Source organism: Terrapene carolina, unplaced genomic scaffold, assembly GCF_002925995.2.
Source record: "Terrapene carolina triunguis isolate 2854851 unplaced genomic scaffold, T_m_triunguis-2.0 Scaffold84, whole genome shotgun sequence".
NCBI classification, from domain to species: domain Eukaryota; kingdom Metazoa; phylum Chordata; order Testudines; family Emydidae; genus Terrapene; species Terrapene triunguis.
Window position 1 is genome coordinate 16859649 of NW_020664435.1, and position 13236 is coordinate 16872884.

At 44.6% G+C, this 13236-nt stretch overlaps 1 protein-coding gene across 1 annotated transcript in view; it reads right to left on the minus strand.

The window, feature by feature from the left end:
- The window catches only part of STK31 (serine/threonine kinase 31), a 102513-nt gene extending 100502 nt beyond the window's left edge, over nt 1–2011 (minus strand). Inside the window, exons 1-2 of the mRNA XM_026649341.1 lie at nt 1969–2011; nt 1837–1889 (exon numbers count right to left, since the gene is read on the minus strand). Coding sequence (XP_026505126.1) covers nt 1837–1889; nt 1969–1996 — 81 coding nt within the window. The 5' untranslated portion in view covers nt 1997–2011. The remainder of the gene's footprint in view (nt 1–1836; nt 1890–1968) is intronic.
- Nucleotides 2012–13236: the final 11225 nt, after the last annotated feature.

Genomic DNA, 13236 nt, shown 5'->3' on the forward strand with positions numbered 1-13236 from the left:
TTTCCAACACTGGAAAGCGACTTTCAGGGGTTAGGGAACATACACCTCTACCTCGATATAACGCTGTCCTCGGGAGCCAAAAAATCTTACCACGTTATAGGTGAAACCGCGTTATATTGAACTTGCTTTGATCCACCAGAGTGCGCAGCCCCGCCCCCCCGGAGCACTGCTTTACCGCATTATATCCGAATTCGTGTTATATCGGGTCGCATTATATCGAGGTACTATGGTGAGATGTCATTCTAGCAGAAAATTGGTCTGAAAAAAATATTTACTTTAACAGCTTAACTTTTTTAGAGATTTTGTGAAAACTACAGTCATAAGAGATCTTGCAAAAAATGTGATTTAAAAACTCATATAATGTGAGCATTCATATATTTTTGGGAATATGTATGTAACACTCCTCTTCCAACATTATGGGAAAAGGCAACAACTTTTTTAATCTCTTGTTTTCTTACTTGTAAGAATAATTGTTTGGTTTGACTGATGTTAACAAGACCTTTTAATTGTATTTCGGTTTACCAAGTTGTAAAAACCTATATCAACTACAGAAGATGAGACAACTATTATATTTTATTTTAAGTTCAAAGTGTAGAAAATCCAGAGTGTGGAGAGGGAGAGAAAAAAATTAGTATAATAAAAATGACTTGCTTATCCACTAAAAGAATAGTAGGGTACAGAATACTAGAAAAATTCTAGGATTAAGTTGCAGAATGCATAAATTTAAATTCTAAAGAAAGAAATTATTACTAGTGATAGCTCGAATGATCTCCTTTCAAATTTATGCATTGACTGTTTTCTTATAAGTAGTTTAAATAAACTCATGTATCATAATGAGTCTGTGACTACATATACAATTAAGCCAATACTTGAAAAGACTTCCAAGTAATTAAGAATACTGTAATTAAAAAGGACACCATCAACATGATATCTAGTGAATTAAAAAAAAAAAAAGTTAAAAGCAGTTTCAGGTACTGTATCTGCCACTGAGTCCCCCTACCAATTTTGGATTTTACAATAATTTACTCTATTTTAAGTGTTGCTTTTCCTGCCACTGTGTGCCCACATGAGGAATTAGGGATATTGGCTATATAAAGGAAAGTGAAACTGTCAAATGCACAAAGTAAAAACAAGACAATCTGAATTTTTCCCCTAATTTTTCAGTTATCTTAAGTGTTACTTGTAACACCACACACCTGACAAAACACAGGCATTGCCTACACCCCCAAAAGATAGCATGTCCATTGTTTAAAGTTATACAGTATATGTACCTGGGGATGAGCAACACAGACCAAATTCTCATTAAAAGCCACAAAAAGTTACAGAAACCTCAAACCTGGTGTGCTGTTTCCCATTCTAACTTGAGAATCACAATAGATTTTTCCATTATTTTTGTTTTGTTAGAATGTTAAAGTTAGTCATGTTAAAAATTTAAAGGCCCCAAGGTCAACTTTCCATACTATTCCTGATCCAACATCGATAGTTCTAACATTCAAGCTTTTATGTAGGACCTACTGTACACTGAATAGAATAAGTCCATGCAAAATTTGAGTTGGCTGATGGCCAATAGTTTTCTAATCCAATTCAGAAGGCAATATGTGACTCCTGTTTATGTCAGTATTAAGCAACTGAACAGTTGGATGGAATATTTTAACCACATTGTTGGATGTTCAACTTTGGAACCTAAGGTAGTTTCTTTTTTACCCCAAGTCCCATTCATATACCCATTAGGCATTTTAAATTTTGTGTAAGTACATCCCCGCCATTTTTGTGTGAAACTAGATTAAACAAACACCTTATTAGAGTATCTTATTCAAGAAGGGTTTTTTACATCACCTGTGCCCAAAATGTCACAGCATCTTCAACATGACAACCAACCACATCTTCAACTGGGAGGGAAAAAAAATATTTTATATCAATTCTGAATTTCAGTGTTAACAAAGGAAACAATCTATTTTCCTTCAGTACCTTTATTGTATCCTGTGTTTTCATCCATTACGACAAATCCTGAAACATTACAAAACATCTGGAGTTAAACCTAATAGTAGAAATTAAGGAATGTAATAATTTACTGAGTTGGGTCCTGGTCCTATACTGAGCTCTGCATATTGTGGCCTTGATTTAAATCTGCAGACACCCATAAAATATTTCAGAACTTCTATGAAAACTGCTTCAGTATATGTGTAGATTAAAAGCAAAGCCTTGTTACCTTTAATGACATTGAATTCTGAAACTATGCACTATTATCAAATGTTTCATTAACTGTTATTTTTGCTACCCCACTTCTCCCACCTTCACCAACCCTCCCCTCCCCCCCCCCTTTTTTTTTGGTCTCATCCATTGGGTAGATATTGTTTTTGAGACTGTAAGGAATTTGGGGAAGGGGCAGTCATTTAATATGTCTGTACAGCATCTAGCACAATGAAGCTCTGACTTGGTGGAGGCCTCCAGGCACTATCACAATACAAATATGGTAAGATTTTGCACCAATTTCAAAAGATGTGGAAAATGTGACTTTAACGCTCTTTTAAAACCCTGATTTAAATACTTTTATCCTCCTTATATTGAATGTGATTCCTCTGTATATTCAGGAATTGGTGAGGACTTCTTTCCTAACAGTCTCATACTTTCCACTGGAGAAGCATGGTTTCTCTTATTTTTTTGAATGGAGCTGAAATTAATACAATTTTTTTTTGTTAAAGCCTGAACTGAGATGGCAATCTTATTAAATCTTTTTCACCTGCACCAGCAATTAAAAGTGTCATTATGCCAAGAAAAATGACAATGTAACAGTAGTATTCTTGCTCAACAGACCTACTACCTGTGTACATTCACAATCATATCTGCTTACCCAGCCAAAAATTAAGTCCTATGTATTGGATCTATATTACTGGTAATGCAGGAACCAGAAAGAGCCAGACTTAGTTTTCAGATTCTAGTTTAAGTTTGCAGAGTTTCAAGTTTAGACAAATAACCACTTTACTAGTAAAATCAATCTGGAATTCTGAGACATGCATGGAGCCACACAATGCCATTTTCCAGCCTCTTTTCAAGTTATAAATGCAATTTAATTACACTGTAGATCTGGAAATAGAATCTGTCCACTAAATAGTGTGATCAAAACCAACAAAGGAAGGAGAGGATATTTTTCCTAAAGACATCAAAATTAATAGTGGTGACATTCTCCTCCCCTCCCCCCCAATATATATGGGAAAGCAGAGGGCTTCTTTAGAAGAATTGTATTTAATAACCTGGAGGATTTTTCCCTGATTAGAATTGTATGAATACAGTTTAGGATAGCCTAATGGCATCTAAATGTTACCATCAAATCTACTACTGTGTGTAAAGAGGGCATACGTATTTTAAGCATAGCCATAGGGAAACAACAGCTTTGTACTGTACTTCTAATCTAGCAAAATAGCAGCTTCCCCAGAGACAATCCTGCTTTACCTAAACTGTTGCTAGTATAGGTACAACTGTAGCATAGAAAAAGTATAATATAATCTTCAAGAGATCCCATCAGTAAAGAATTGTCTGTTCATTTTAATAGTCCTAAACCACTGCCTCAACTGCCAACTTCCAGAAAATATGTTAAAGTGTCTGATCATTAATTCGCATTTCAACTTTTTCCTGTTGGGCCTTCATCTGTCTGTGGCAGCTCCACCAATACAAGCTCCTAGCTTACTTAGGGTACGTCTACACTACGAGATTAATTCGAATTTAGATAATTCGAATTTGGGAAACAGATTGTATAAATTCGATTGTGCGCGGCCACACTAAGCACATTAATTCGGTTTTTAACCACATTAATTCGGTGGTGTGCGGCCACACTACCCCATTAATTTTAACCACATTAATTCAGTGGTGTGCGGCCACACTACCCCTAATTCGAATTTACAAAATTGATTTTGCTGCTACTCCGCTCGTCGGGGTGGAGTACAGAAATCGATTTTAAGCGCCCTTTAATTCGAAGTAACTGGCTCCGTTGTGTGGACGGGTTAAGGATTAATTCGGATTAACGCAGCTAAATCCGAATTAAAGTCGTAGTGTAGACCAGGCCTTAGCATGGTTTACAGCAATGCAGTTTACCATGATTTGAAACCAACTGGTTTTTACATGGAGTTCCTCTAGCTGCCCTTACTGGAAAAGGCCCCTGCAACCTGGTTTTTAAGCTGTGAACCCAAGCTGCTGTGAGCATTTAGTGGGAGTGGATCCTGGCGAACCGTGGCCTCTTGCAGGTAGGGTGACCGAACAGCAAATGTGAAAAATCAGAATGGGGATGTGGGGTAATAGGAGCCTATATAAGAAAAAGACCCCAAAATCGGGACATCGGGTCACCCTACTTGCAGGGGGCCTGACTCCCAGTACTCATGCAAGAGGAATTGAAAAAGCCGTCCCCGCTGCTGCCCTTCACACCAATCCCTGGGGCGCACCAAACCAAGCGGCCGCAGGCCAACGGGAGAGAGCATAAGCTGGCCTCAGACCACTCCTGCCCCGCCACAAATTGCACCCGATCCCCGGCGCAGCGGCCAGGATTAACCCCGGGAGCGCAGCACCGGTCGCGGCAGCGAGGCGCCAGCCCGAGGCTGCAGGTCTCGAATCCGGGGAGGGGGGGGTGGTTACCCGCAGCGAGTGCGAGTCCCCCTCCCCCGCGCACGTGCTGCAGCCTCCAGAGGCAGCAGGGCCGAGAGAAGCACACGCGCCCGCCTACCCGGCAAGTTAGGGAGGGACCGCGCCACTCCCCGCCCTGCGCATGCGCACGAAAACCCGACCGCGCCGGTGCCCGCTCTTACGAGGCGCGTGAAGCGGCGCGCGCCGGGCCTGAGATGCTGACAGGCCTCGTGCGTCTGCGAGGCAGGCGGGGAGTTCGGCTCGCTGCCGTCAGCTGCTCGGCGCCTCTGCCTCCGGCCTCAGCGAGGGCTGCGCTAGCAGGGGCGAGGGGCAGAGACCAGGGGGCGGCTTCACGCCCCTGTCAACACATGAATTTAATTCAGAAACAGACCAAATATCTAGCACGAGGCCATGCCTGGTGGTTATTCCCCCCTCCCCCCCAACACTGCTGCCCCGCATCACCTTGGCCAGGGCCGGCTCTAGGCACCAGCGCTCCAAGCATGTGCTTGGGGCAGCACTTTCCAAGGGGCGGCACTCCGCCCCTCCCCCCCTTTTTTTTTGTGCTTGGAGCGGCAAAAAGCTGGGAGCCAACCCTGGCCAGAGCCCTGCGGCTGGAGAGCCAGAGCATCATCCCCTGGAGCTGAGCCCGGGCTGCGGCGGCAAGAGGGGCTCCTGGAGTGTGTGAGGAGCCGGGGAGGAGGGGTCCTGCTGCCGCCACCGCTGCTGCTCTGAGTCTCCCTAGGGCAGCGTGGTGTTTCCCCGCCCGAGTGGGCTGGGCAGGGGGCGCAGATCTCGGCTCGCGTGCTGATGGGGCAAGTGGCTGGGCAGCCCAAGCTGCCGGGGAGCTGCCCCCGGACCCAGCCCACCGCGCACCTCCCCCACCTCAGCCCTGCGCTGCTTGCCCTGGGCCCCAACAGCACCAGGGGCGGGGAGAGGCAGAGCCCGGCTCCGAGCGGGGCAGTGGGGACCCCTGCGGCTTGGGCACCTGGAGGTCAGTGTCCGTCCTCTCGGCCCTGCCTGCACGGGGCTGGGGAAGCAGCTGTCAGCGCTTGCCCCTCTCAGCCCTTGCACCCCCCATCCTGCTCGCAGCCTCTTCACTTGTACCTCCCCCCATTGCTCCTTCGCCGCACCCCTTCCCCTTGTACTCTCCCTTCACCTGCTCCTCTCCCTTTGTACCCTCCCCAAGCCCTCTCCTCCTGCACCTCCCCCTTCCCCTACACTTCTTCTCCCGCAACCCTCCTGATACCCCCTCTCCTCCTCCACCCTCCTCCGTGAGTACATCACACCCCGCTTCTCTGCCAGTGTAGAACCCCCAAGCACCCCCACACCCACTCCTCTGCCTGAACCCTTTTTACTAGATCCCCATCCTTTTCCGGGTACAGGGTTTGAGGGTTAGTCCCTATGCCTTCCATGTGCATTTGGAGCACTAAAGATGGGGTGACGGGGGGGGGCGAGATTTATACTGCCTTGCGCTCATGATCATGAGAGATCAAATGTAACTGCCATGTTTATGTTGTGGATGTTTTTGTGAAAAATACAGCAGTTTTTTACTGGACCAGAAGAACAACTGCTGCTAGTAGACAGAAACGTTATCTCCTCTTCAGGGAGACAACAGGCTTTTTCTTTTCTCTTTTGGTCCTTCCCCCACTCCCTGCTTCTACCACCATAAACCAAAACTGTGCTTCATGTAACTACCACAGCTGTGCCAATTATTCACAGTATTAATTTGCTGGTACATTGTATCCAGCTCCACTTCCCTTTGATTGCAAGCCCTTCAGGAAAGGGATTGTTTCTTTTCTATGTTTGTACAGCACTCAGCACAAGAGAGCACAACCATAACATAAATATTAACCTATTAAAAGTTCCCACCACCGCCTATGTTCTCATACAATTAACTTTTATTTTAAAAGACAAATATTAAGACTCACACCTCAGAAACTCATCACTATCTTAACATGTCTCATCCTGATTGCATACAGGAAAAGAACCCCTGGACAATACTGTAACAGAAGAGCATGGAAATCTCTAATCATGTAAAAACTCAGATGACCAGACAACAGGACCTAATACAGGCTGATGATTTGGTTCCCATTTTTGGAATATGAATAAAATAACAGAAGCAGTCAGACTCCTAGATAAATAAAAGTTTCTTGTACATTCTTGTCTAGATAACATATTAATGTGTGTTGCTCCTATCTCTGATTTCTCTTGTACTAGCTGTGAAATAATTATTTTATACACTTAGTTGATTTACAATTGTGCTGCTTTGTTATCGTCTACCATTTTTTAAAATAATTAACATTAAAAAAAGGATGGACAGGCACTAGTAAGTCTGAAATCAGTTAGTGCAGAATATGGGAGGCTCTGTGGTTCCTGAATTCTGACGATGGCTTTTTAAGTTGTGGCTATATGCTAGAAGATGACCTACCTAAAATAGGTTGTCCTGTTCCACAGCCAGTGTCTGCATACAGCTATCCAGCACATGTTCTTTGGCAGGCTATGGATATTTTTTAGTGCAAAAGACCCCATTGTTAGCATGGCTGTACTGATTTGTTTAAAAACGGGTCCCTTAGTCACGCTTTAGATCAGGGGTCGGCAACCTTTCAGAAGTGGTGTGCCGAGTCTTCATTTATTCACTCTAATTTAAGGTTTCGCGTGCCAGTAATACATTTTAACTTTTTTTGGTCTCTTTCTATAAGTCTATAATATCTAATTAAACTATTATTGTATGTAAAGTAAATAAGGTTTTTAAAATGTTTAAGAAACTTCATTTAAAATTAAATTAAAATGCAGAGCCCCCCGGACCAGTGGCCAGAACCCAGGCAGTGTGAGTGCCACTGAAAATCAGCTCGCGTGCTGCCTTTGGCATGCATGCCATAGGTTGCCTACCCCTGCTTTATATATATAGATACATGATAAGGTCTTTGAAATTAAACTACTGGAATTCAGTCTTGTATTGAACAATGTTCTAGCAACGATGTAAAATTTAGAACTCTATTTCTATCCTACCAAACAATCTCTTCCAAGCAACCAGAGTTATTTTTCAGATGAGACATTCCAGGAACTCTAAACACACATAGACCTCAATTCCCCAGACAATTACACATGCACAACTTGCCTTTACAAATGGACAGTGTAAATTAAAAAAAAAAAATTATGACTAGATATCTCTACTTGAGGTGAGATTGCATACTTATTCATCCTACATTTTTAAAAAATCCTTGAGATAAGAGCTTTTGGAGTGTGAATAGTTACATATATTGGTTAAAAGTCATCAAAGCAGTGGTGGTTTTACCCTATTTATAGCATAATAAAGGCAAAAGTTTTTATTTTATTAACAAGAAAACTATTTGAAAAGTATTCTTCAGGGCTGATTAAGGGCTGTGAAATGTATTGAATAGCACCACTCCAGGATAGCAAGTCATCTCTCCCACTCCAGATTCCTTTGAATTAGTCACAAACTTTTAAGAAGTCCAGCTGAATAACAGAGGAATTCACAATAGTACATGAATTAGTACATTAAAATGCCTATAAAGAACTCATGTAACTGATCTGGCAACTTTGCAGTGTGCTGGGTGAGTTCTAATGAGACTAAAGGCATATCTACACAACAAATTTAAGTCAACTTAAGTTATGTTGACGTGAAGCCACCAATATAATTAAACCACTGGTGCATGTGCACACAATGCTCCTTGTGTCGGTGAACCACATCCACATTAGCTGCACTTAAGAACATAAGAACAGCCATACTGGGTCAGACTAAAGGTCCATCTTGCCCAGTATCCTGTCTTCCAACAGTGGCCAATGCCAGGTGCCCCAGAGAGAATGAACAGAACAGGTAATCATCAAGTGATCCATCCTCTGTTGCCCATTGCCAGCTTCTGGCAAACAGAGGCTAGGGACACCATCCCTGACCATCCTGGCTATTAGCCATTGATAGACCTATCTTCCATGAACTTATCTAGTTCTTTTTTGAACCCTGTTATAGTTTTGTCCTTCGCAACATCCTCTGGCAAGGAGTTCTACAGGTTGACTCTGCGTTGTGTGAAAAAATATTTCCTTTTGTTTGTTTTAAACCTGCTGCCTATTAATTTCATTGGTGACCCCTAGTTCTTGTGTTATGAGAAGGAGTAAATAACACTTCCTTATTTACTTTCTCCACACCAGTTATGATTTTATAGACCTCTATCATATCCAGGGCCAGCTCCAGGCACCAGCCCAGCAAGCAGGTGCTTGGGGCGGCCAACGGAGAGGGGCGGCATGTCCGGCTCTTCTGTGGCAATTTGGCGGCGGGTCCCTCACTCCCTCTGGGAGCGAAGGACCTGTCGCCGAATTGCCGCCGAAGAATGAAGCAGCGGCAGTAGAGCAGATCGCGATCGCGCCTTTTTTTTTTTTTCCCCACTTTTTTTCTTTTTGCTGCTTGGGGCAGCAAAAATCCTGGAACCAGCCCTGATCATATCCCCCCTTAGTCGTCTCTTTTCCAAGCTCAAAAGTCTTATTAATCTTGCCTCATATGGAAGCCATTCCATACCCCTAATCATTTTTGTTGCCTTTTTCTGAACCTTTTCCAAGTCCAATATATCTTTTTTGAGATGGGGCGACCACATCTGCACACAGTAATCAAGATGTGGGTGTACCATGGATTTACATAGAGGCAATATGATATTTTCTATTTTATTTTCTCTCTCTTTCTTAATGATTCCCAACATTCTGTTCACTTTTTTGACTGACCCTGCACATTGAGTGGATGTTTTCACAGAACTATCCACAATGACTCCAAGATCTCTTTCTTGAGTGGTAACAGCTAATTTAGACCCCATAATTTTATATGTATAGTTGAGATTATGTTTTCCAATGTGCATTCCTTTGCATTTATCAACATTGAATTTCATCTGCCATTTTGTTGCCCAGTCACCCAGTTTTGAGAGATCCTTTTATAGCTCTTCACAGTCTGCTTGGGACTTAACTATCTTGAGTAGTTTTGTATTATCTGCAAATTTTGCCACCTCACTGTTTACCCCTTTTTTTCAGGTCATTTATGAATATATTAAATAGGACTGGGCCCAGTATTGACCCCTAACAGTCACCACTATTTACCTCTCTCATTTCTGAAAACTGACCATTTATTCCTATTCTTTGTTCCCTATCTTTTAACCAGTTACCAATCCATGAGAGAACCTCCCCTCTTATCCCATGACAGCTTACTTTGCTTAAGAGCCTTTGGTGAGGGACCTTGTTAAAGGCTTTCTGAAAATCTAAGTATACTATATCCACAGGATCCCCCTTGTCAACATGCTTGTTGCCCCCTCAAATAATTCTATTAGATTGGTGAGGCATTATTTCCCTTTACAAAAATCATGTTGACTCTTTCCCAACAAGTTATGTTCATATATGTGTCTGACAATTTTGTTCTTTACTATAGTTTCAACCAGTTTACCCAATACTGAAGTCAGGCTTACCAGCCTGTAATTTCTGGGATCACCTCTGGGGCCCTTTTTAAAAATTGGCGTCACATTAGCTATGCTCCATAACGTAACTTGATTCAACACAGAGAACAGTGCACCATGGGTAGCTATCCTACTGTGCAACTGGCCATCATCTGTTGCAGGGTGTTCTGGGCAGGGTTTGCAATGCCTCATGGGAGCAGGCTCAGTGTCCCCTGATGCAGCTTTCGCCATCCCATCATTCCATGGGCTTCCTAGTACATTTCACATCGCTTTTCAACAGCCCCGGTAAACTGCCCACTCGCCATCTCTGTCAGAAAGCATGGATCCTGCACTGCTCTCCAGTATTGTGTTGAGCATTACAAACACAACACACCTGATCCTGCAGTATTTCATGATCTGAAACTGTAATAATGATAACACCATGATGTCCTGCTGTGTGCCATGAACAGAAACAATTCAAGATTGCTGTTGGCATTCACGGAGCAGCTGCACACAGTGGACCTCAGTACTGGACTTGAGAAACAAGCACTGAGTGGTGGGATCGCATCGTTATGCAAGTATGGGATGACTAGCAGTGGCTACAGAACTTTTGTATGCTGAAAGCCACCTTCCTGGAACCGTGTGTGGCACTCACCCCAGCCCTCCGGCACTGGGACACCAAAATGAGAGCAGCACTAACAGTGGAAAAGCGAGTGGCGATCGCTGTGTGGAAGCTGGCAACACCAGACTGCTACTGATCAGTTGTGAATCAGTTTGGAGTAAGGAAATCCACTGTTGATGTTGCAACGATGCAAGTGTGCAGGGCCATTAATCTTCTCTTGCTATGAAGGACTGTGACTCTGGGCAACGTGCGTGAAATAGTGGATGGTTTTGCAGCGATGGGATTCCCTAACTGCGGTGGGGCGATAGATGGCATACATATCCCCATCAATGAAGGGGGATATGTTGCAACAGAATGCATCAACAGAAAGGGCTACTTTTCTATGGTTTTCCAAGCACTAGTGGATCATCGGGGTCATTTCACCGACATCAACGCAGGGAAGGTGCATGACACATGCATCTTTAGGAACACAGGTCTGTACAGAAAGCTGCAAGCAGGGACTTTCTTTCCAGACCAGAGGATTACCACTGGGGATGTGGAAATTCCAATAGTGATCCTGGGAGACACAGCCTATCCCTTGCTCCCATGGCTCCTAAAGCCTTACACCAGCCACCTTCACAGCAGCAAGGAGCGGTTCAACACTAGGCTCAGCAGGTGCAGAATTGCTGTTGAATGTGCCTTTGGCCGCTTAAAGGGGTGCTGGTGCTGTCTCCTCAGCAAGTTAGACCTCAGCGAGGAAAATATCCCCATGGTTATAGCTGCCTGCTGTGCCCTTCAAAATATATACGAATCAAAGGGGGAGAAGTTTCCTTAGGAGTGGAGCTTGGGAGTGGAGTGGCTGTCTGCTGCTTTGGAGAAGCCAGATACGAGGGCTGTAAGAGGGCCTCTATGGAGAGCTATTCAGATCAGGGAGGCTTTGAAGGAACATTTTAACAGAGAGCCACAGTAACGTGTACTGCGGTAATGTGTTTACCCTTTTTTTTTTTTAACCTTGGTATGAACCTTGTAACGATTACTGTGTGTGCATCAGGTGCCGCGAGTTGTATGGTCCTGTGGTGCCCATGCTCCACCAATATGAGAGCACGAGGGCCCGACTCCACCAAAGTTTGGGGACAGGTCTCTCACCTGGCCCCGCCTGCTGCCCCTGCATACCTCCCCCGGAGCATCCCTCCAACCCCGCCTGCCACCCCCAGGAGATTTAAAATAGCTCGGGGCTCCTGCTACCACCACCAGCAGCGCAGCGGGGCTAAAGCAGCTTCCTGCCCGCCCACTCCGCTTCTGGAAGTGGCTGGCATGTCCCTGCAGCCCCTGCGGGGCGGGGGGCAGTTTCTCTGCACACTGTCCCTGCCCCCAGTGCTGACTCTGCCAACTGTGCCCAATGGGAGCTGCAGGGGCGGTGCCTGCAGGCAGCAGCGTGCAGACTCCCCTCCATCCCCCCGCCTAGGAGCTGGTACCAGAGTCAGGAGCTGCCTGAGGTAAGCACTGCACCCTTCACCCTCTCCTGCACTCCAACCCCTTGCCCCAGCCCAGACCCCACACCCAAACTCCTTCCCAGAGCCCGTCCCCCGCACTCCCTCCCACACCCCAACTGCCTGCCCCAGCCCAGAGCCTGCACCCTAACTCCCTCCCAGAGCCCGCACCCTCTCCTGAACCCCAGTCCCCACCCCAGCCCAGGCCAGAGCCCACACCCCAACTCCCTCCAAGAGCCCATCCCCTGCACCCGTTCCTGCATCCCAACTCTCTGCCTCAGCCCAGAGCCCGCACCCAATGTAACTTGTGTCAATCAAAATTTGTAGTATAGACAGGGCCTTACAAAGAGCTCTTCTTCAGGTCTGTGAAAGGTACTCAGAATGTCAAAGCTAGATACAAAGTGGAACAGATTGTTTAGCCTAAGTAGGTAACACATATTATAAGAAACCATTCAAGGTGAAGTGGCCAGTTAACGCCTCTGCAGCCATAGGACAAAAAAAGGGTGTGTTGGGGGAGTTAGTGGCTTATAGTGTTGTAATAAGTCATAAATCCAGTGTTTTTATTAAATCTATGATTTTTAGTGTCTAGTAGAATTATTAATTTAAGCTTCCAGACTCATCTTTTGAAGGTACACTCATCCTTTTTTTATTCTATGACTGCAGGGGTGTTAACAAGACACTTTGAATGGTCTCTTGCAGTATTCATTAATTAACTTGCTAAACAGTCTATTCCACTTTGTATTTAACTCTGACACTGAGTACCTTTCCCAGACCTGAAGAGCTCTCTGTAAGATCGAAAACTTGTCTCTTTCACCATCAGAAGTTGGTTCAATAAAAGATATTACCTCACCCCCTTGTGTCTCTAATATCCTGGGACCCACACAGCTACAACATTGCAAAGGATAAGAAAGACATTTAAAAATGGCAACAAAAACCCACTTAGGCCTTGTCTACACTTGTTTTTTCACACCCCTGAGCAAGAAAGTTTCAGCGCTGTAAAATGGCAGTGTAGACAGTACACCAGCGCTGGGAGCCGTGCTCCCAGCACTAGTAGTTACTATCCTCATGGGGATGGTTTTTTTACAGTGCTGGGAGAGCTCTCTCCCAG